Source organism: Ammospiza caudacuta, chromosome 11 (assembly GCF_027887145.1).
Source record: "Ammospiza caudacuta isolate bAmmCau1 chromosome 11, bAmmCau1.pri, whole genome shotgun sequence".
Classification (NCBI taxonomy): domain Eukaryota; kingdom Metazoa; phylum Chordata; class Aves; order Passeriformes; family Passerellidae; genus Ammospiza; species Ammospiza caudacuta.
In genome coordinates this window covers 4,785,849-4,809,410 of record NC_080603.1, presented here as the reverse complement: position 1 = coordinate 4,809,410, position 23,562 = coordinate 4,785,849, and the positions used below count along the sequence as shown (strand labels likewise).

Below are 23,562 nucleotides of genomic sequence, written 5' to 3'. Positions count from 1 at the left end.
GGGATGGGTGAGCTGGACACTGTGGTTCCTCATGTCTCAGAATGCCGTACAGTACATTTGCTCCCCAAAATCCTGTTCTGAATAAGCTGTATCATGCATTACCTGAATGCAGGTGTGTGAATACACACAGTACATTTGCTCCCCAAAATCCTGTTCTGAGTAAGCTGTATCATGCATTACCTGAATGCAGGTGTGTGAATACACACAGTACATTTGCTCCCCAAAATCCTGTTCTGAATAAGCTGTATCATGCATTACCTGAATGCAGGTGTGCTCTTTAAATCTGTGTCTTCAGCTCCTCCTGAGGGTATCTGATGCTGTTGCTTTGTCTGGGGAAATTTTCTGTAGTCCAATTTTTGTGTCCCTAAAACAATCAGTTATGGTGATAGTAAGCATAATATTAATCAAGATTAAATGGTGGGTCTTAACCTCAGTTGTGTGTAGTTGTGTGCAGAGTAAATACATATAGTACATTTGCTCCCAAAATCTTGGTCTGAGTAAACTGTATCATGCATTACCTGAATGCAGGTGTGCTCTTTAAATATGTGTTTTCAGCTCCTCCTGAGGGTATCAGATGCTGTTGTTTTGTCTGGGGAAATTTTCTGTAGTCCAATTTTTGTGTCCCCTAAAGCAATCAGTTATGGGGACAATAAGCATAATATTAATCAAGATTAAATGGTGGGTCTTAACCTCAGTTGTGTGTAGTTGTGCATAGAGTGTAGCCTTGATCCACAAATAGCACCCTTCAGTGATAATTTCACAGGCTGTTTCTCTGTGAATTAAAGTAACTCATCACAGATCTTTGCTAAGGGATGCCAAGATCCTGAGCAGTGCTCAGGTATTGGATTCATGTCCTAATACAGTATGTTTAATGAAGTAGCAGAATTTTGGATTGAATGTCTTACATGTGTGAGAATGTTTTTGTACTGTTGAAATATTTTTAGTGACAGTGCTGGGTTTGTGCTTTCTTACAGGATTTGCTTACAAGACACAAGTTGTTAAGTGCAGAATTTTTGGAACAACATTACGATAGGGTGAGCAGACACCTTCTCATATTTAGAGCTCTCTAGTTCTGTGTATCTTATTTGAAGAAATTGGTTTTTTCCCTTGTTTAGTTCTGGTTTTGGGGATTTTCACACAATATTAAATCAGCTGTACTTGGGGTTCAGTTTCCCTCCCCCAAAGCCAAAACAAGGAATGTTGGAGAGTTTCATTTATCCTGACATTTTCAGCTACATGACTTCCATCCTTTTGCCTTTCAACAGATTATTCAGAACCAGTTCCACAAAGATATTTAAGTGTTTAAATCTTATTCTGATTAAAACTCCCAGACTTACAAGCAATAAAAAAAAAAAAAACAAAACCAAAAACAAGTACCAAAACCAAGACCAACAAACTTGGGATCACATTGATTTTTAAAGGTTTGTCTCCAGGCATGTTCACTAATTCAAAAAGTCTCCTCTGAGTGACTCAGCTTTAAACAGGAGACAAAAATTATTATTCCCCTTTTGACTACTTGCTTTAGCCCTGAAATATCTCCTGAATAACGCTTCAGGCACTGTTTGGGAACCAATTAAGAGGCTTTGAGAAATTAGATGTGCAGAGTTGATACTTAGCTCACCTCTTCATCTACTTTGAAGCAAAGTTCTTCTTGCTATGTAATAATGTCTAAAACTTTAAGAGATTTTGATGAATGCATTTCTGAAAGAAGTCACAGTGAAACTGTATTTTAGACTACTCATGAATAGTAAAACTTGACAATATTAAAAAAACCTAAGGAGTGTGCAAAGTAAATGTTTATTTCAGTCCTCCCTGACTCAGTGATGTCCTCACGTTTTGACACACTGAATGGCAACTCCAGTTGGTCCCTTGGGCATTTGTAAAAGCCCTGCACAGATTGAAAAATCAGTTTGCTCTGGTGAGTGCAAGGCATCAGAGTCTTCCACTGAAGGTGGGAGCCAGCCTGGCTTCTCCTGCAGAGGGAGCCCGTGCTGTGCTTTCCAGGGAGTCCTGGGAACTGGGAGCTCGTGGAATTCACAGGGAACCCCGACCGGAGGGAGAGAATGATGCAGCTGACTCCACTGATAGCAGGAGGCTAATTAATTATTTTATTATACTATATTATTCTGTATTCCATTACACTATGTTACATTACATCTAAACTGAATCTGCCAAGTGTGGTGGTGTTTGAGGGTCCCCAGGATGAGGGAAGAGATGAGAATCTTGACTCCATGTTCCATACTATTCTATTCTATTCTATTCTATTCTATTCTATTCTATTCTATTCTATTCTATTCTATTCTATTCTATTCTATTCTATTCTATTCTATTCTATTCTATTCTATTCTATTCTATTCTATTCCTATACTAAAGAAAGAGAAGAAAGGAGACATCAAAAGGCTGAAAAAGAATGAATCATAAAAACTTGTGACTGTTCAGAGCCTTGACACAGCTGGACCATGAGTAGTCATCAAGTAAAAACAATCCACATGAGACCAATCAAAGATGCACCTGACACATTCCACAGCAGCAGATTATATTACATTATATTACATTATATTATATTATATTATATTATATTATATTATATTATATTATATTATATTATATTATATTATATTATATTATATTATATTATATTATATTATATTATATTATATTATATTATATTATATTATGTCTATTCTATTATATAATATTTATATATAATGTAATGTAATTATAATTATATTATAATATATTATGATTATATTTTAATATAATACATAATAACTACATATTATCTATTTTAACTTTAAACCATATTCAATGTTTAACTTTGTATATGCTTTAAAAGCCTAAGTAGTGACAGTGTAGTTACAGGAACCCACTGAGATTTCAGATTCTGTTTGGTTTTGTTAGGGATTTGCATCTTCTCCACTTTGTTGCAATAATTTGGAAGAAGATGCCTGTGACACTTGTAAAAGTGCTAATCCTTCTCTGTATTCTGTGTTTAGTTCTTCAGTGAATATGAGAAGTTACTTCATTCAGAAAATTACGTGACAAAGAGACAGTCACTTAAGGTAAGGCAATTTTATTTTCTTCTGAAATGCAAAGAGATTCCCTTTATTTTCAAGGTGAGTTAACTTTATTTGAAATGGCTTCTGTAACAGCCTTGAACAGTATTTATTTTAACTCTTCAGACATTTTAATTCTTGAGATCAGCTAATTTTTTTAGTCCAGTTGTTACATATCTCAGTGTCCAGCACAGACCAAAGTAATTTCTCTCCCTATGAAAAAATGGCTCCTCAAATATCTTTATTTTTATTGATTTTTTTTTTCCTTCAACAAGTCTGGTTACATTTAAATAATTTAACAAAGATTCACATGATGTGCCTAAACCAATATTGATCTTGCATTCAAGTAGGTAAAAAATAGTGAATATAAATGTAATGCAGAGCTTGCAGCAAAGGTGATCCTTGTGGGCAAAATCCTTTTAAACCCTTTAGGTAGCAAAAGAACAGTCAATATTTCATTTGATATACTAACCTGTTTTATTGGGTTTTGGGTTTTTTTAAAAGGCACTCTTTCTATGCTGAATAGCTTCTGTATAAGTGGAAAAAATAATGAACTCATGGGAGAAATAAATGAAAGACTTCTCTTTGCAATTCATAACAAGGGGGAGCTGTGATTTTTCACTTTCTGAGGAAAAGGAGAAACTGTGTAGTTGAAATAAGGGGAAAATGTGCACCTGCACATGGAAATTTAGGGCACTTAGTTGTGTTACTGCTTCATCTCCTGACCACTGGTGCTGCATTCCCAGAGCCCCACACCACTTGAGGGGCTCTGAAAGCATTTATACATCCAAATTAATTCTTCTGTTAGTAATTTTTTCATTTTTCATTCTTTTCTGCCTTCAGCTTCTCGGTGAATTGTTACTGGACAGACACAACTTCACAATTATGACAAAGTACATCAGTAAACCTGAAAATCTCAAACTAATGATGAACCTTCTACGAGACAAGAGTCGTAACATTCAGTTTGAGGCCTTCCATGTGTTCAAGGTATGTTACAAAAGCCCACCAGGAAACAGAAGCAATCTGACCAGAAGTTGTTTAATTGAGTAAACTGCTTAGCTGAGCCTAAATGGAGCTGACCTTAATGTCTGCTCAGTGATTAAATAAAGGAAGCACTGATGTTTGCTTGATTATGATCCATCTTTACAAATTGATACCTTGGATATCTTTTGAAAACCATTTAGAAACCACTTAGGGACTTCCATGGGGTTGTCAGAGTAACATCTCTCAGAAACTTCTGGAATTGAATGAATTGAGATAAGGAGGAATGCATGATTCCACATAAAATCATGGGGTTCAAAAGTGATTTTATCACACTGCATGATGTCTGAAAGAGAGCAGTATTTCACTCAGGTCACCTGGATAGTAATTTGAACATTATGCCAGATGGCTTCTGACTTTGCTAAGAGTTATAACTGGAGGTCTAAAACTTTGCAGTGAAGTGTGAGATTCCCATCAGATGCTGCACAGGATATGAAATCATGCATTTGCCATAGAATTTAACCATAAAGTGCCTTCAGTGGTTTCTGCAGAGGCTGTTGAGGCTGGTCCCCTCACACAGACTAGATTTACTTTGGTACTGATGTTCAGCTTATGCCCTGATTTAAAAAAAAAGTAATTTTATTAAAAAAACTTGAAGTATTTTGGTGGGATACCGAAATAATTAAAACATAATTTTAATTTATCATCATCAGTATTTTGGTAGATAATTTCTTTTTTACCTTAACCTTTTGTTTCTCGCTGTTGTGCTCAATGCCTTTTATTTTCTTGCAGGTGTTTGTAGCCAATCCTAACAAGACACAGCCTATATTAGACATCCTTCTAAAGAACCAGACCAAACTTATTGAGTTCCTCAGCAAGTTTCAGAATGACAGGACCGAGGACGAACAATTTAATGATGAGAAGACCTATTTAGTTAAACAGATCAGGGATTTGAAGAGACCAGCACAGCAAGAAGCTTAAAACTCCAATAAACCTTTAAAATATTAAACCCAAATTCAGCATTTGCTGTTAGATATTCAGCATCAGGCACTCTTATCGATTCATGAGGAACATTACTGCTAATCTGCTGTTCAGTGAACGGTTTTTGTTTTTTCTCTTTTCATTTTTAGTCCAAGTTGAGAAACATAGCTGCTGCTTTCTTGCACAATGTGGACTTTCTTGATATTTGTGTCATTTCAGAATTCAAAGACACTGCTTGTTTTAGGAGTCCTGAAAAGAAAGATTCTAGGTTCGTGAAAGCAAACATATAGATACTAGTTTGGTCTAGGAGAGAAGGTATTCATGTAGTTAAGTTACAGGTTGCATGCTTGCAAATCTGAATAAATCTGTATGTTTGCACTTACCTTGTTTGAGATAATGAGCACAACGTGACCTGTGCATACCTGGCACCATAGTATAAGATTATATGCCTTGATTTAAAACAAAAAAAAATGTGCAGTGCTTTATTTGTAATCAAAGGGGAAATGTATCTAAGATGTGAGCTTATTGGGATAAACAGTTGTCTTGCAAATAAACTGATATTGAAACTTAGCAACTTTTAAAAGAGTGAAATCTCAAGGTTCATAAGGAAAATGTATATATGCCTTTCACTGCTTTATAGAATTTTTTTTTGGACATGATTTGATTTTTCTGAGACTTGACTTGTAAACTTGGAAATATGTTCTAAGGGGTTTTGTTAATTTTACTTTAAAGGTATTTCAGACAGTAGACCTAGCAGTTACATTTTGCATTTCATTTCAACAATGCTTGCTGGTTTCTTTTGTATATAACTCCTAGGCTGCTCATTTCTTTAAAATATGATTTAATTTGTACAGCAGAGGAATGTTATTGTATTAGTCTGTAACTATTACCTAATATTGAGTTTTGCAAAATGAATGCTCATATGTAATTGAATACTTCAGATCACATGGAAATGCTGATTTAACAATCTTAAGTACTGCAGCATTTAAAAGGAAACAAACACCCAAACCCAAACAAATTCTTTGTATTCACATGTCTAATGGGGTGCCATCAATTAGGGTAGGCTGAACCAGAGAACTGGAACCCTTTCTGCTCTGTTCTTACCAGATAATATTGGCCTTATTTAATTACACTTGCATTGTGCTCACCAGCTCTGCAAATGGCAAGGATTATGCTAAATTAATATTGATTCCTCTGACTTCTGGGGAGCCTGCAGTGCGTCATTGCTGACAGTAAATAACTCAGTACAATAGTTGTGTGAGTGATTTCATTCCCTCCAACCTCAAGAAGCAATTCCATAGGTGTCCTAGGATAACAAAATGATCTCATTTTTGTTGATTTTGTTCTTTGTTGCTGCAAACTATCAGTATTTATAAAAACAAAAAAAAACCCAACTGATTTTGCACCATGTTTTTGTTACTGTGACCATACAAAAGGAATCTACTAAATATAGCTAAATGATGTTATTAAAATTGTATCTATCCATCATATAGTAACGCTGAGATCACAACCAAGCAAAAACTCGTGGATTGGGGGCTGGAAGTTCCAATTCTGCATGACTGAATGATTGTGAATGCTACAGAAAATGTTTCTTGCTTCCTGTCCTCTTCCCATTTGAAATATTTCACAATCAGTGACGTTTGAACTTATTTGAAAGCCTTCACAAGGAAAATCCCAGAGCTCCAGAAAATTGAGTGTTTTCACTCGATTGGTTAAAACTGCTCTTAACATTAAAATTGGTCTTTTAAAGGTTCTGAACATGTCCTTTGCAAACAGAATCATTTTGCTTACAGGAAGGAAAATAGCTGACTCTTCCCAGAGATGCCAGGCAGAGCTGGCAGGAGGTGGTGTTGTAGCTCAGTACTAACTGTCTGTTATATTTTGGTTTATCATAGCTGAGTGGAGGAAACATTATTTGCCAAGTTACTCACCATAACATGTTAAGGCTTCCTCTTTAGAAAGATGTAGATGTGCTAAAGATTTCTATGTGTAAAGAAGTGAAAACATTTGGACTGGGATAGAGGTTTCTCTATATTGGGCCTTGGAATCAATGGCTATGGTGACTTTTTTAATATGTGGAAACATTTGAATGTTGGCTTTCGAAAAGAAGTTGTATTTAAATTAAAGCTCCTTCGATGTGCTGTTCATATTAAAAAACTTGTTCTGGAAGTGGTTTCTTATCTGCTTGAAGGCTTAAGGGTATTACTAAAACATATTTAAATGCAAGCTTTTTTTTGGTTTTGTTTTGGTTTTTTTTTTTTTTTTTTGTTTTTTTTAATAATAATAAGAGATGTATACAATTGTAATTCTATTTCCGTGGTAGCATTTCATTTCTCCTGAGGAAAATGTTTCGTACCCAAAAAATCTGGCTGGCCCCATAATTTAAATTAAAATAAAATTTTGAAGAAAAATGTGTGTTCTTTACTGTATTACTGAAGAGGATCAGTTTCTTGTGGATGTGTATCAGGTCTCCCTTATTGCCTTAGAGTGGCTCAGCTTTCTTCCTTTCAAATACAAAATCGTTTTAAGTCATGAGAAACTCTGGCTTGCACAAACATTTTTAAAGAATTAAGACAAAGTGCTATATTAAAGATGCAATCAATTTTGATTTATTGTTGGTAGCCTCCCTTGCCTTGTTGTGTTATTATTGCTGATTCTATTTCTTTTTGGCAAGGGCAAAGAGGAGATGCTGTTTCCTGTGTCCTGGCTGGAGACAGGCCCTGATAAGGTTGGTTGATAAATTTTTGGCCCTTCACTTCTCTCTGATTTTCAGGAGCTGAGTCTGTAATTGGTCACTGGGGTCTCCTCTGGAGCTGCTGTCACAGGTAATGTGTCTGCCTCAGCTAATGCAGTGTAGCAAACATCAGCAGTGTTGTGTTTTAAACAGCATTCAGGAGCTTTTGGTGCAGCTTCTGCAGGTGGTTTTGTTCAGCAACATTCCTGAACAAGAAGTTGCCCTTCAGGAACATAATTAACTTTGCAGACAGAAATAGTTGGTCTTTGGTAGCCCCCAAAGACCAAATTATGAGGGATGTTAAAATTAGGGCTCATTTGTGTCCTTTTTTGTCTAGGGGCATTATTAGTTGTTTTGTAACTAGGTTGATAAATCATAGTTGGAGGGTTGAGAGTCAGTAATTCATCGATTGTCTAGAGACCACACCTGTTTGAGCCTCTGTAGACAATGTTGGCATTTCTCTCCTCACAGACAGGAAGATCCCGGATTGCAGGGGGATGGGGTAATTAGTACAGCTAATCAGACAAATGGCAAATTTGAATTGAGTGGACAAGTCAGGCACTTGATGAGGTGTTTGGTGGGAGGAAGCACATGAAATGCAAGGAGGTGTTTTCCTGACTGGTTCAAATTTGCTTTCCCCACAGAGGTGATGAACAGGACCTGCCCTCTGAACTGGCACCTCCAGACCCTGAGCAGGAGCTGTGGGATCACCCTGGGACAAAGCTGCTGTCAGTGAGTCTCTCTCTGTTATTCTGAGTCATTCCCTACAGGCAACTTCATCAGCTTTCCTTCTGCTTCTTCCCCTTTTCCCCCCTGGCTGGCTGCTGTTGAATTATTTCCCTGTCTATGCTGCTTTTCTCCCCATGGCTGTTCACTCTTTGGGTGCAGTGCCTTTATTTTCTGTCACCTTTGTGGTTATTTCTGATCCATCCGTATTCCCTTCCCCAAAGGTTTTGGCCATTGTCAGGCAGTTATAAGTGCTGTTTATTTTAGCTTTCCAGCACATTGCAATTCAAGGTGATGGTTAGTATCATAATGAGGAAAACATTACATGTTACCTCCTTAAATCATTGCCTAGCTTAATCTGAGGACACTGAACTTGTGAAGAGTTGTTTCTGGCATATATCATCTACATTTATAAGTATATTTATAAGTTGTTTCTGGCATATATCATCTATACTTACAAGTGTACCAGGGCAGATCCAGTTCAAATCCTACAGAGGCAGGTCAAAACATCCCAAAAATCACAACCTGGAAAAAAGCTGAAAGGAGAGAGCAGTGGTGTGCATCAATGTATTGCATTCTTTGAAGGGAATTGGCTGTTTCAGGAGAGAATGATGGAAAGGGACACTACCTGCAGGAGCATGGAGAGACAGGACAAAGGGGAATAGCTTTAAACTGAAAGAGGGCAGGTTTGGATTAGATAGGAGGAATTTTTTTTTTATTGTAAGGGTGGTGAGGCAGTGGTACAGGTTGCCCAGAGAAGTTGTGGATGCCCCATCCCTGGATGGAGCCCTGAGCAACCTGAGCTAATGGAAGGAGTCCTTGCCCATGTGGGGGGCTGGAGTGAGATGATTTTGAAGTCCCTTCCAACCCAGACCATTCTATGGGCCTGTGTTCTGCTCCTGTTCCTGTTGATGCACCTCTCTTTAAAAAATGCCACCACAAAAGCCCAAGTTATACAGCCAGCTTAGAGTTTTGGTGAGTGTATTGTATTCACAACAAAAAATAAAGGCAAGCTATTTTTTAGAGGGCTCTTGTTGGAGATTCTGATTTACACAAGTAAGGATATTTTGTTTCCTTGCTCAGAAACGCCTTGGCCAGAGCTGACACCCTCATTTTCCATAAGAGACCCTTAAGGCTGGAGGTTTTCCATTGCAGGAGAGTTTTGCAGCTGTGCTGTGGTGGGATGTATAATTCCAGAGTGCAGGAAAAGGAGGGTGTCCCATGGCTGGAGGTGACAGCACTGGGTGCCACTGGCCTCAGTGTTCCTAATGCTGGCAGCACTGTAGAATTTACCAGGAGGGCATGTTTAAAATAAGGGAAGATAAAAACAGTGTGCGGTAATAGAAAGATACAATTTAGATATGTTTTAGTGGCATATGTTTAGAAAAAAAAGAAATTATTGCAGTCTATTCTCCTTGCCTGAAATTAAGTCATCAGTAGGTGGTTTTCCACTTCTTCCCTTGCAAATTCCTTGTGCTGAGCTGTCATGGAGGATCCCATTAAGAGTTCTTTTTTCCTCTTTGGGAATGTCCCTCACATCCCACCAAGGAGAAACTCAGGGTGATAAAAATGTGAGTGTTGCTTAACAAGGTTCTAAAATTCAAAGATGTTGAACTGAATTTAATATGCTTAATGTTATTCAGAGACTAGGTTTGCATTTATTTGAGCATAAAACAAGAATAAAAGCTGTATAGGTTTATTAGATCTGTTTTAAAAATGTTGTATATTGCAATATTAATAAATAAGCTTTTGTAACTATAATTCAGGGCATCTAAATAAGGCATGCAGTGTTGAACAGTTTAAACAACTGAGATGTGAGCCAGCCAAGCTCTTGGCCTCAGGTCTTTAACAGCATCTCCAGATTGTATGGAATTATAAGAAAAAGTGACAGTTTGAGAATTCAGACTGTAATTCAGGTTTGTGGGCATCCAACAGATTGAGAAATACAGTCTGGAGAGAGTACAAGGTGCAGAGGTTCACCTGGCTGTAAAACTTCAGATTGCAGCTGCTGAATTTCCTCACCTTCCATCTCTGGAATTACAGAGTGCTGGGTTGTGCCAGCTAATACCCAAATGATGTGGAAACAGCATTTAAGGATTTACAATAATTCTCCTTTCCTAAAACACACTTTTCCCTAGCAATTGTGTCTTGAATTGGGAGAGCAGTCCCACAAACCCAGTATGGGCAGAGCAGAGTTTTCCTGTTTCTGCAGGGGGGAAATAATCCTTTTGGCTGAGGTTGGTGGTGCTGCACATGCTGCAGGTTGGAGGAACCCTTACAACACACAGAGCTGCAGGTGAGAGCTGATCTTGGCTGTAAATCATCCCAGAGGGATGTTCTAGAAGGACAAAAAGCAGAGATAAAGCAAACATAGCAGGGATATTTACAGACCTATGGAAGAGTGTAAGATGAGCTCACTGGAGCTTGTCAATAGCTTGAAAATATCTATTATTTAATAGATTTAAATTTAAAAAGTGATTTTTGTTGCAATCCTAGGTTCAAGGCCATCAGAATGCATGGAATGTGGAATATGCTGCACACTGTACAGGCAGGCTGGGAATTTTGGCTTCAGTTTATCTAATTTAAAAACCCAGGTGCTTGACAAGGACCAAAGTGTGAAAAAGCTTTGATGGGCAGATGCTGAAAGTGTTCTTGATTCTTGGTGTTACTTGGGAAGCAGGAACCCAGCTTGCACATTAAAAAATGAAAATGTTAAAATACTACACAAGTCATTCCTTACTGCTGCTTTGCAATTTTAAAAGGTTTTTCCATTTATGTCTTTGATACAAAAGTAACCTGAAAGCTAACATTGGGATAATTTAAATTTTTGCAGAAAAAAGAGAGCATTTAGGAGAGCATTAAGTTATGAGTTATTTCTTTTAGCTGAATGTTTCTTCTGATTAATGCTTCTTCTGGCAGCCTCGATGGTGTAAATTATGTGACTTGACTGTGCATGGCAGGTTGGTAATTCGTAACACATAACTGTGCACATTATGTGTTTAGTAACACATAAAGTGCACATTTGGTGTCATGTTTGTGGGGTGCTCTGGTCTAAGGTTTATATGGGAAAATTCATGGCTACAGTGAGTTATTGTCAATTTTAGACATCCCAGTTTCAAAAACAAAGTCTTGTTTTACTAATAAAGGTGTGCAGAACCACGGAGTTGATAATGCTTGATGTTTTTTCACAATGAGCAGCAGACTCAAGTCTGGTTTTGACAAACACCTGTCAGGCAGGCAGGTGAGAGCCCAGGTGCCCCATTGCTGTGTTTGGCTGTGGGTTTGCTCATTGCCACCAGCTCTGGAGGCTCTGCAGCTCCCAGGAGGAGGAGGCTGAGCTCCAGCTGCAGTCTGACCTGATGGCTCCTGCCTCATGCCACAGATCAGCTCAAACCTGCAGGACACAGAGCCTGGAGCAGGACAGGGCACTGAAGCACAGGCTGAGGAAAGATGCAGCAGCTTTGTGTTACCTGTGTGTGCTCATCCTCATCAGCTGTTTCTGCTCTGGGGATGTAGGATGGCTTAAATCTTCTTTAGCTCTTTTGATGCTCCCACTCCTTGCTTCTCAACTTCCAAGTCCATAAAGAATATTTTCTGCACTTCTGTTTTCTAATAGTTAATCTCTCTCTTACTGAGTCTGATTCTGCACTTAGAAAATCCCAATCCTCTTGGCAAATCACATCTTTCACTCTTGCCCTTCCCTTCTGATTTCTGCCAGTTGTCTTTTCAGCTCATTTTTCAAGGGGCTCTTTGTATTTTTGAGGAACTGTTCTGTAATTGCCTGTAAGAAGTGCAGTCATTTGTCTGCCCATTTTTATTCTGGGTGTAAGGAGTTTATCATCCATTATCATTGCTGCAGGTAACATGATGTGCTATAGGAAATTCTGCTTGTATGTGATCAGGAAATAGAGTGAGAGGAGATCCCAGGTGCTGCCCCTGTGGGGCTCAGCCCTGTCTGGCCCATGGGGATGAGGAGAGGGCTGGGAGCAGCAGTTTGACCAAGGGACCCTTTGCTTGGAGAGGTTTGGTGTGTGGTTGGTGCCCAGGCAGTGCTGGTGCTGTCCACACCCCCACAGAGCTGTGTGGGGCACTCAGTGCCTGCAGCTGATAACAGATTGATAATGCAGTGTTTTAGTGCTTTAGGAACTCTGCTTGCTGCCCTATTTGTAGGAACACTCAGCCCTGGGTTTCTGGGGACAGGGATGGGCTCTGTCAGTGACACTCAGCCCTGGGTTTCTGGGGACAGGGATGGGCTCTGTCAGTGACATTTGCAGCCTGTCCTGTCCCTTCTGGGCTGTAGGGGGTGGCTGTGACAGTGTCCCTGATGCCAGGCCAGCTGGCAGGGTCACACAGTGGCAGTGCCACCCTGTGACAGAGATCACATCACTGATACTCTTCCTTCAGTCCATCAGTTCCAACCCTTTCTGTCACCAGCAGTGACAGTGTCACAGCAGAGACCTCTGTCTCCATGGCCCTATTCAGACTGACCCTTGCAGCTCCTATGCAGCTCCAGTGCATCAGCCAGGCCCTGCAGTGCTGCCTGCCTGATTGATCAGCACTCTCAGGGACAGAAAAGGCAAATCCAGCAGAGTTTGAGTTGCCACAGCAGAGGACAAAGGAGCTCCAAGAGTTCCCCAAACTGTGGCTCCACAAGGGCTGTGCTCAGAACTGACCTGCACCTCCCCTGGAGAGCTCTGGGGTGACAGCTGTGTCACTGTCACCTGCTGCTTGCTAGGAGCTGGTTTTGTGCCAGCATGTGCCACCTCTCAGCCTTTCCCTCTGGCACAGCTCAGAGCTGGCTGAAGGCTGCTGGAAATAAATGCTGCCCAAAAGCTCTGCTTCCTTCAGGTCCTTGCTGTAGCTGCTGAACTGCTGGACATGTGTGCTCTGCAGGGTCACATTCATGGTGCAGGAGGTTCTGCTTTATTTGAAGGGGAGTGAAGAAAGAAGTTCATAGACCAGGGAACAAAAGTCCAGTGACAGACAGAAGATATTAATTGGAATGTCCTTATCTTGCTGTGTGGCCTTTCACTTGTGGAGAAGGTAAGTGAGAAGGTCCCTACCCAGACAGTACAGGTAGCTCTGATCTGAGGTTCTCCACACTTCAGAGAAGGCTCCAAAGGGGGCAGTTTTCCATCTCTTTTTGTCCCTAGAGCAGCAAAGTCACAGAACCAGATCTGGATCATGCAGTGCTTGTCCATGGTGACTACAGTTTTGGGTTTGGGATCTGTTTCCTTGGTGTTTATCTGCACATTGTGGCCTGAGCCAGAGCCCACTGAAATAGGAAAAGAAGATTACTGCTGGCTTGACAATCTGGGCAGTCCAGATCTCACAGCATTCCTGGTGGGCACTGGGAGGGCACAGGAGGGGCCTCCTTTTAGACAAGTGTGAGATGTTGTGTGGTTTTGTTTTTAAACAAAAACAAATGAAAACCAAGCTTTGGCAGCATTTTCAGCTGTAGGAGAAACTTCTGCTGAAGGGGCAAAGGACTGGAGGGCATCAATGGATCTGTCTCCCATCCAGGTTCCTGGTGGGAACAGCATGGAGTGCACAGGTGTGATGGGCACTGTCTGTGTCCCTGTGTGGGGTGAGGGAGCCAGGCAGGGAGGGCACAGCTCCAGTGATGCCAGTGTGGAGCTGCTAAGGGGCAGCAGCAGCAGCTTGGCACTGAGGAGTGTCACAGACATCTTTTATGAAAAATCCTTTCCTTAGGATTTTTCCTCCTGAGAAGCTGGGAGGCCTCAGGAACAAAATGTAAACAATGGTTATCTGCTGCTGTGGAATGCAACAGGTGCATCTGGGATTGGTCTCATGTGGTTGTTTGTAATTAATGGCCAATCACAGTCAGCTGGCTCAGGCTCTCTGTCCGAGACACAAGCCTTTGTTATTCATTCCTTCTATTTCTATTCATAGCTAACCTTCTGATGAAACCTTTTCTTCTATTCTTTTAGTATGGTTTTAATATAATATATACATAAAATAATAAATCAGCCTTCTAAAACATGGAGTCAGATCCTGTTCTCTTCCCTCATCCTCAGACCCCTGTGAACACCATCACAGAGGAGTGGCACCTGGGATATGAGGGGTGAGGAAGAGGATGGGAGCTGGGAGGGAACAGGGATGGAGGAGTGGAGGAAGTGGTTCCAGCAGAGAAGAAAGGGTGTGGGGGTGGAAATGCTCAGAAAGCACCTGGGGGTTACTGGAAGTGCCTCCTCCCTCACTGCAGAGCCTGTGTGGGTCTGTGTCTCACTGCTGGAGATCCTGCATGGGGCTCTGTAACCCTGCTGTGTAACTGGGGCATTGTCACCCCTGCCCTGCCCTGCCCTGCAGGCACCTGTGACACTCATGGTGTCAGAAATCAGCAGCCACTCGGGGCCATCTGAAAACTGCACTCCAGCCCCCTCTTTGTCTGAGGCTGGGCTCTGCCTGGACTTGTCTGCACCAGAAGATATCCAGAATTCACATGGATCACCTGGGGCATTGAGTGCTTCGGTTAGTCCAGGTCAATTCAAAATGAAATACTATCTTTTGATCCTCTTTGCAAACAAACCTTTTCAATTCTTTTTTTTTTTTTTTTTTTTTTGGCAGAAACAACCTTTTTTTTTTTCCCCCTCATGGAAAATTCCTGTTTTCTCAGAAACAGAAAATGTCCCCTATGGAAAATTTCCAATGAGCTCCAATTCTAAACCTTGATGCCAGCAAACATCTAGCAGGCATTAGCAGAGGGTGACTCAGGGTGTAATGTATCATTTAATTCTGACTGGGGCAACATAGCCACAGGAACTGGAGAACACAAGCAGGCTCTCAGCATCTCTAGCTCAATATTCACTAGGCAATCCACCAAAACCACATATGCAGAGCAGGGAAAAAGTGTTACAATAACACTTCAGTATTGAAAGCTCACATCTACCCTGAGAAAGAAACTGGGAAAATGTCATGAGATGCACCATCTCTGCTTCCTCTTGCTGACTTCAAAATCCAACATGTTTGTGTTACAAGAAGATGCTTTTATTTTGTATTTTTATGTTTTTAGCAGATAGTTTCACCACCCAAGGGTCTGAGAGGTTTCCTGCTCCTACAAGCAGTAAAGAAAATAATCTGTGGCATTTTGTAGGTACAACAGACTTGGAGTTTGTTCTGTTGTTGCACAAGAAATAATCTCCAGTCCTTGTCCAACAACTCTGCTGCTGCTTTCCTACCCAGAAAAGAGACCAGCTGGCTCAGAAAGTATTTTTCCCTTCAGCAGGAAAGGGGTGTGGGATACAAGTCTGTTTGAAACGGTAACTTGGACCCTATTCACCATGACACAAAGGCAATGAAAAGGTGCTTTATTTATCACTATTTATCACTAATTTCACGTTGAGTATGAAGGGCAGGTTTCTTTTGCTCAAACATAGCTGTGAATTTTTGGGGGCACATAATTTATATTTTTTAAAGTGAAACCATTAGTAACTTAATGATGCTAAATTTTTACTATTCTAAAAGTATTTGTTGCAGCTGAACTAAATTTTGTTTGGTTTTTGAATCTTCAAATTTGTTGACTTTTATCTGCAACCTTAAGAATTCTGTGCAAGATGGGCACAAACCAAATGTCCTTACCAATGTACTTGATCCTGACTTGTGCATGTCTTTGATGCTGTTTGCCTCAGAGCCTTCTATTCAAGTCAAGACTTGAATTTTTAATGTAAAAAAGAAGCAGGAACAAAAAAAAATTCCTTTTAGAATAAGAGAGAACTACTGAAAAACCTCTTTCATGTCCTCTATGCATTATAAAAAGGGAAGAAAGTAATCCAAAGGTTCTTTGCCTCCTGCCTTTGAAGGTCTCCTTTCATGATCTCTTCAAGCAGTTCTCTCCTGGTTTTTTGGGTTTTCTCTAGTGTGAGCCTTCCCCCCACAGAAACAGATGAATAACATTTCTCTTGTTTGTCATTATAGAAAAGAGGAAGTTTTACACTCCTGCCTCTCAGGTGCCATCGTGAGCTGCTCTTTGCACTTTGCAGCAACAGACAAAATCCTGCTGCCTTCTCCTGCTGCAGTCTTGGCTTTGGGAGTGATAAAAAGTGAAAATCAAAATGGGATTACAGCATTTAGGACCCCATTTAGTTTCTCAGGGGCATGGAGTTGGAAAGAACTGAGCCTTCCAGTGCTCCTGCAGGAAAGACCAGTGAGATGTTTCATGAGGAAGTTTTCTTTCTGCACAGCTGAGCACGCTTGCAACCTCATCATGGCAAGGGTTCCACCTGAGCAGCTGCTGGCAGTTCTGCAGAGTTCACCTAGCCTGTTATCTTTTCTAAATATATAAATGTAACTAGGATTTGAGAAAGAAAAAAGGTAAAAAGTAATGGGAAGTTAAGTCATGCAGGATGATACACAAGGTCGGAGTGTTCCTTGTTTATCTTGTATCTCTACACCGAGTGCACTATTGCACAATGTCACAAGGGCTGGATATTTTCTTCAGTGTAGTGATGCATTTTAATTAAATTCACTGCTTAAAGTGCAGTTATTCATTAAAGGTACCCAGCTGTCCTGAAAGGCATCCTGACCTTGGATACCCAGTCCTCTGAAGAGGACTGCTAAGGATATGAACTAAATAAACATTTTAAATATAATTCACAGACAAAAAACAGAGAGCTTCTCGAGCAGTTGACTGCATCCATGTGTTCTGTTCACCTTGCTAGTCCCTCTGCAAGTTTCCAGGTCACACTGTTCCCCATCTGACATCAGCAAATCAAGGCAGGTATGTCCCCCTCTGACAGAGCCTGGATTTGGCTCAAGTTTTGAGGCTGAGCCCCAGCCTCTGCAGGGACAGGGCGGAGCCCCTGGGCACTCCTGGATCACCTCTGAAGGGAGTTTTCATGAGGGAAGCAAGCAGATACAAAAGCTCTGCAAAATTCAAGCTGCATCTGTCAACAACAAAGAATGTACAGTTCTCAGCTAACAATAAAACATTTATTCGTTTCCATTCTCCTACCTTTTTTTTGTTTTCTACTACTCAAGTGTTCTCTGTGTTGAGGTTGAATCTTTCAGGCTCCAGTAGATGTCTTCCCTGAAACACAGAGGCCCTGTTTTTCCCTAGAATCTTCTGCCCTTGTCTAGCCTCAGTGTAAAATATCCTTTGCTGCAGAAATGCATTTCTTACTTCTCTCATCTGCCCAATGTTCCTTTCTTTCTGAAATTTTTTTCTTTTATCTTCTCAGATCCAGCACTATGACTTTGATCTTGTTTTCTTTTGCTGGTGTTATCCCATCATCAGGCAGTGAGAGACAGAGAAGAAGACTGGCTTTATCAGGAAGACAGTTATTCTTTTGTTCTCCAGGATTACAAAGGCCTTGGCTTCTAATGGTCTTTACTCAACCCGTGCATGGATCAGCAGGTAAAGGACACCATTGTCTTTGCTGAGCACAAGGAACAGGGGGCAGTGAAAGGTGGGCAAAAGACAACAAGGAATTAGGTTTCAAACAAATAAATTTGATTGAAGAAGTTTCCCCACCTCCTGAATTGTCAATGAAGCTGTAACAGCTCCGTCTGCTTTGACAATTTAAACTGCAGCCCCAAATCTGAGTGTGTTTCAATGAGGGCAAAGGCTTGCAAAGGTAGGACATGTTTTTTGGCTCTGCCAAGATAATGTGGTCTCCTGGTGCCTAGGAGGTGGTGATCAAAGAAAGGCTGTGTGGGGGGATTGCAAGTGTCTGCTGGTAAAGGGAAGTGAGGGATGTGTAAAGGTCAGAGTGCTCTGTTGATAAGGGGATGCACCAAAAGGGCACAGGAACCACAGAGGGCTTCCTGTGTCATTACAGCAGGTGCTGTGTGAAGCTGAGAGAATAGCTGAACAAAGCAAACCACAAGGATGGCAGGATATTTAAAGCAAAATGGGAAATAATGAGTCATCCCTATTTATCAAAGTGCAGGAAAAGCGATTTCTGTCTCGGGTAATTTCTTGATGGGATATAAAGGCAGCCTTTAACAAAAGGGGGGGAAAAAATCTTCATTCCATTTAATTTCCTTTAGCCCAAGCAACCAAAATCCCTTTAGACTACAGAAGCTACCTGTTATGTAACATTGTTAGGAAAAAAAGTCAGTATTTTCCAGGAGTCTGGAGTTGAATCTGTCCCTGTAATCAGTGATGTGTTGCTTGGTTGTAAACAAACACATCTCTACTCAGGAATGTTCCTCATCAGGTACCCAGAGTTAAACAGCACCAGTGCAACATTAGAGAAACATCTGGAACACATAATTCCCATGGAACAGGTAAGGTATTGATTTGGGAATTTCTTGATTTGGGAATTTATTGAATCTGTCCCTGTAATCAGTGATGTGTTGCTTGGTTGTAAACAAACACATCTCTACTCAGGAGTGTTCTGTAAGGTTTTCAATGTTTCTCTTCTCTTTGCTGATTTATGTTCGGCTGATTTATGTCCGGTGATAGCTCAGGGACGCCACTTGTAAGGTTTTCTGTTTTTCTCCCGGCTTCTTTATGTCCGGAGATGGCTCAGAGAAGCCACTTGCTCGGTTTCTCGGCTGTTTAGGCTTGTAAGTTTTCTGGTGCTGTTTAGGTGTTCTGGAAAGGCCCAGGGATGGCCTTGAAGAGCCCGGCGCTTCAAAGGACGAGGAGAGACTTCTGATCTTGTCTCGGTCTCGGTGTTTATTAATTGTTTATCTAAAAGATTTTCTTTCAGCCCGACAGAGGTCTGCACAGCAAGTCAGCCATGGGCACACTCTGAGAGCCCCCGGGCGGTCACTTATCTTTATACCCGAAGTTACGTGTACAATATTTATCATTTCTCCCCAATACCTTCTACCCTTATTAACTGGTGCACTTTTAGTAATAACCAATCCCAAAGTGCCACCACCACCACAGAAGATGGAGGCCAAGAAGAAGAAGAAGAAGAACAGGACACGCCCCAATTCCTCCATCTTACTTCTTTAGACCCCCGTGTACCAAAATCCTAAACCTTGTGTTTTACACTCTAATTAACTTATCCCTTCACCATACACCCAGTGAAACCTTCCCAGTCCTCATACAGGTCTCGTCTCCTGTGTAGGATCAAAGTGCAGCCACCAGACACTTCTGGCAACATTCCAGGACTCCCGAGCCCCCCAAGGGTGGTCTCGGCCACTCTGCACCTCCATCCTCAGGTGCTGAGATCCCACAGTGTTCCTCAGATACCCAGGGTTAAACAGCACCAGTGCAACATTAGAGAAACATCTTATTTGGAACAGATCATTCCCATGGAATAGGTAAGGTATTGATTTGGGAATTTGTTGGATTTGGTGTTCCTTGTTGAAAGTTTGGCTTCCCAGAAGTCCTGGTTCCTTGGGGGAAGACCTTGCCAATGCCTCCAGACATTCCCTCTGTTTTGTGTGGATTTATGCTTCAGCCCCTCTGCTACATTCAGTGGACTCTTTGGCCATCAGAAGCTTTTCCAAAGAGCTTTCAGGCAAGTTGCTACTCATTATTCTGGTAGTAAATCAGGTTATACATGTTGGTTGCCTCAAGTGCCCAGCACTTGCACAGGTGCTGCTGTCAGAAATAATCCTCCTTAGCAAGGCAGGCTGGTGCTGTGAGGAGAGTCACCCCTCCTGCAGACTGCCCATATGCTCTGCTGCTGTCCATCTGTTGGAATGAGGAGAACCTTCCAAGGAAGGGGAGGCTGCAAACGTGCACAGTGTGAGGCTGTGAGTCGGGATAGGCTAATGCTGATATCACTGCTGCTTGGTCACCTAGGTGATGGATCTGGCTGCTATAGTAACCTGCAGCCTGCATTGCTCATCAAATACAAATTTTTACAAATAGCATTGTTTTAAGGTGCTCTTGCCCTGTCTGTTGCCCTTTTAAAATTTTTACGTGGGTTGTGAGATGAGACTTTGGAGTTTTATTGTCTGTTTTTTCCTTGAAATTGTGTCCTGGAAAACACATGATGTTTATGCTCAAATATTGAACTTAGGATAGAGATGTTTGAAAAATTAAAGACATGTTATTGCTCTTCACCTTCTGAAGTCTTGCCTCTTAGGCCCATCCTTCACTATGCAAGATGATGTTTCAGAGGAGCTAGAGCCAATTAAAAAAATTTAAATATATATATTAATGTATGCCAGGTATCCACAAGGGCTTCTCACATTCTTTTGCCATCATGCAATGCTGTGCCAGGGCCATGTCTGGGATGTGGATATTCTGTGTATGCCTTGTGGGGCACTGCAGCATCTCTCTTGAGCCAGAAAAGAAGGAATTTTAATCCATACAGTGCTCTCAGCTCATGGATAGTGCAGTATGTTCATCCAGGGATCCCCCAGATATGCTGCTGGGTGGGAGATGTTCATGGTTCATGTTATGGGGTGTCTCACTGAGATCTGTGGGAGATGGACCAGCAGTCAGGAGGGCACAGAGTGGGAGAGCAGCTCCTAAGAGGAGTGTGGGTTTTTCTTTTTGATCACTGTGAAGGAGTTGGGTGTGTTTTCAGGAGTCCCACAGTGGGTTATCTTTTCCACTTGGACAATATTGGTAGTAGGAGATATTAAGATCCTTATATATTTGTAAGTATAGGAATTTAAAAAATAAGCATTTATTATATATATATTTATTTCCTATATATTTTTAATTCCTTAAATCAAGAGATTTTTAAGTTCCTCTTGGCAGAGAAGAATAGGACAAAGGAGAATATGTCATGGTGACTTGTGGAGGGACAAACTGGCATATCCTTCACAATGTGACCTGACTGAACGGATTTTCTGCTTTCTGGAAAATTGTACAAGGTATAAATAAAAATCTGGATAAACATTGATGAAATCCAACCCAGAAGTGATTAAAAATGAGGCTGCCAACTTTCTGTCTCACACAGGGCACTGCAGGTTTACCATGAAGGCAGAGCAGGGCCGACATGCACACCCCAGGACTACACCAAGACAAATCTCAATATAAATGGGAACCACAACATACAGCCCATTTCTTAGAGGCAAATTTGTGGCAATACCCCAAAGAGTATTTCCCAGTCATGTCTGAAACATTCAGGAGAGTGTTCTGGTGTCCCACCCTGCAGTACTGAAACTGCTTTGCCTACCCTTGGCACAACCAGCTGTGCAGCTGTTGCTGCAGCTGTGTTGGGTATTTTGAAAAAGCACGACAGGAATATCTGTTCATGGCACTCCAGCTGTGATACCAACCTGAAAATATTGAATATTGCCTCTGGGCAGTGACAAGACTGCAACTGCTCTGCAGACCAGTGTCTGTGCTGGCAGAACAGGCACGAGCTGTGTCCATATGATCTACCAGCTGATGGCTTCTCGTGTGTGGGATGGAAGTGGAATGCACATTCCCAGGAACAGGGGTGTTTGGTGGGCAGGGATACACTGTGGTAGGCCTTGAAGATAAAAAACCCAGGGGAAAGGAAGCTGCCACTAAAGGATGCTCTGTGCATGAAGTCATCTGGATTTGCTGTGCCCCTGCTCCAAAGAGAGGTGGCTGCAGAAAGGTTGTGCTGTAGTTTGGGCATTTGCCGAGGATCTGGGGCATTCTGATTTGGGTTGCCCTCACTGCTGGGCAGAAAGGTGTCAAGCAGTGTAGGGGACACAAAGAGAGTGTGGGGAGCTTGCTCCAGCTGTGTGAACACTGGGCCCATGTAATCAGCTGCATTAGAACTAACCCAAGTGTATTTTCCCTTGCTTGTCCATTGGCACAATTGGCTTCTAAATGTGGTGGAATCTAAGTTCACTCCATGAGCCTCTTCTAATCAATGGGCAGCTCTCCTCCATGGCACATGCCAGTTTTCAAAGAAACAACATCACTGAACATCATCAGAGATGTTATCTTCATTCCCTTGTCCCTGGGGCCTTCTGAACAGGAGCATGGCAATTACTGGGTGTAATTTAATTTGCTTGCTTTGACTTTTATTTCATTTGGGCTGTGAAGCAGAGCATTCTTACACAGCAAGGTTAGATCAGTTCAGCTGACTCCAGGCTTGCTTGAATTTGTAAAACATGTGCTGATGCTGTGAACAGGAGTGGTTCTGTCTCTCACTGCAAACTCCTTGTCAGCTGTGCAATGCTGAGATTTGTTTGGTATTAACTCAGTTATGGGTGTGATGGGATGTCTCATGCTGCTGAGGGGGTGGCAGGTTCCTTCCATGTCACCTGATCTGCAGCAGTTTGGGGTGTGACAAAGCAGGTTTGTTTGTTTGTTTGTTGAACAACAAAAGGGTTCTTCACTGAGTCACCCTCCCAAAGAAGAAGCTAAAACTGAGGATGTCCAAGCTTTTATTTTTTTGCCTTGTGTCCCCAGTGGCACACTTCAGTCTGCACCTCTGTTTAACATGCTGGCTGTGGGTTTGTTGTTCTTGGTTTTTTTTCATCTTCTGGTGTGCATTTTCAGGAGTGTATTCAGGCAAGGCACTGAAGTACCAAATCTAAGGAACCAGGGCAAGCAGGAGGGTGCCTGCTGTGCAAATATTTTGGGTAGTGATGGGGCACCAGACAGAAATTTCAACAGAGACAGAAGAAGTGAAAGAGAGCAGAGGAGATTTAGGCTCTTCCTTTCACAGTCCTACACCTGGTTAAAGGGAAAGTCTCCATCTCCTAAGAAGTATCAGTATGTTACACTGCCCTGTGATACCTCATCCCTCTTGGGTTCAAGGCAATGACAGTTCTCTAGGAGTGTAACATAAAATCCTGAGATGTTCGTGGAGAGTGCAAATTAAAAGAGACAGCAGACTCCTCAGAGGATGTGGCTGTCATGGAACACCACAGTCACTGTAGCTGAGCTTTCAAAGCAGCTCTTCAACACTCAAGCTGCTGGCAGGTGACACTTTCCTCCTTCCCAGCCTAAACTCTGCTGGAGAACTGCTGCTGGTTTTCAGTGTCATGTTCCTTTCCCTACAGTGAATTCTGCTCTTGCCATAAATCATTTTATTCAGGCTGAGTGTGGTCACTCACTCTTAGCAAATCCTGACTCATAGGGTGGTTTAAAGAAGGACCTTAAACATCATCTCATTCCAACCCCCTTGCCATGGCAGGAACACCTCCCACTGGACCAGAGCTCCATCCAACCTGGCCTTAAACAGTGCCAGGCACGGGTCATCCAGAGTTCCTCTGAGC

The 23,562-nt window shown here is 41.6% G+C and overlaps 1 protein-coding gene across 1 annotated transcript in view; it reads left to right on the top strand.

The window, feature by feature from the left end:
* Positions 1-7,239, top strand: part of CAB39 (calcium binding protein 39) — a 44,412-nt gene extending 37,173 nt beyond the window's left edge. The window contains exons 6-9 of the mRNA XM_058812640.1: positions 975-1,034; positions 2,997-3,062; positions 3,900-4,043; positions 4,830-7,239. Of these exons, the coding sequence (XP_058668623.1) occupies positions 975-1,034; positions 2,997-3,062; positions 3,900-4,043; positions 4,830-5,018 (459 nt within the window). The 3' untranslated portion in view covers positions 5,019-7,239. The remainder of the gene's footprint in view (positions 1-974; positions 1,035-2,996; positions 3,063-3,899; positions 4,044-4,829) is intronic.
* Positions 7,240-23,562: the final 16,323 nt, after the last annotated feature.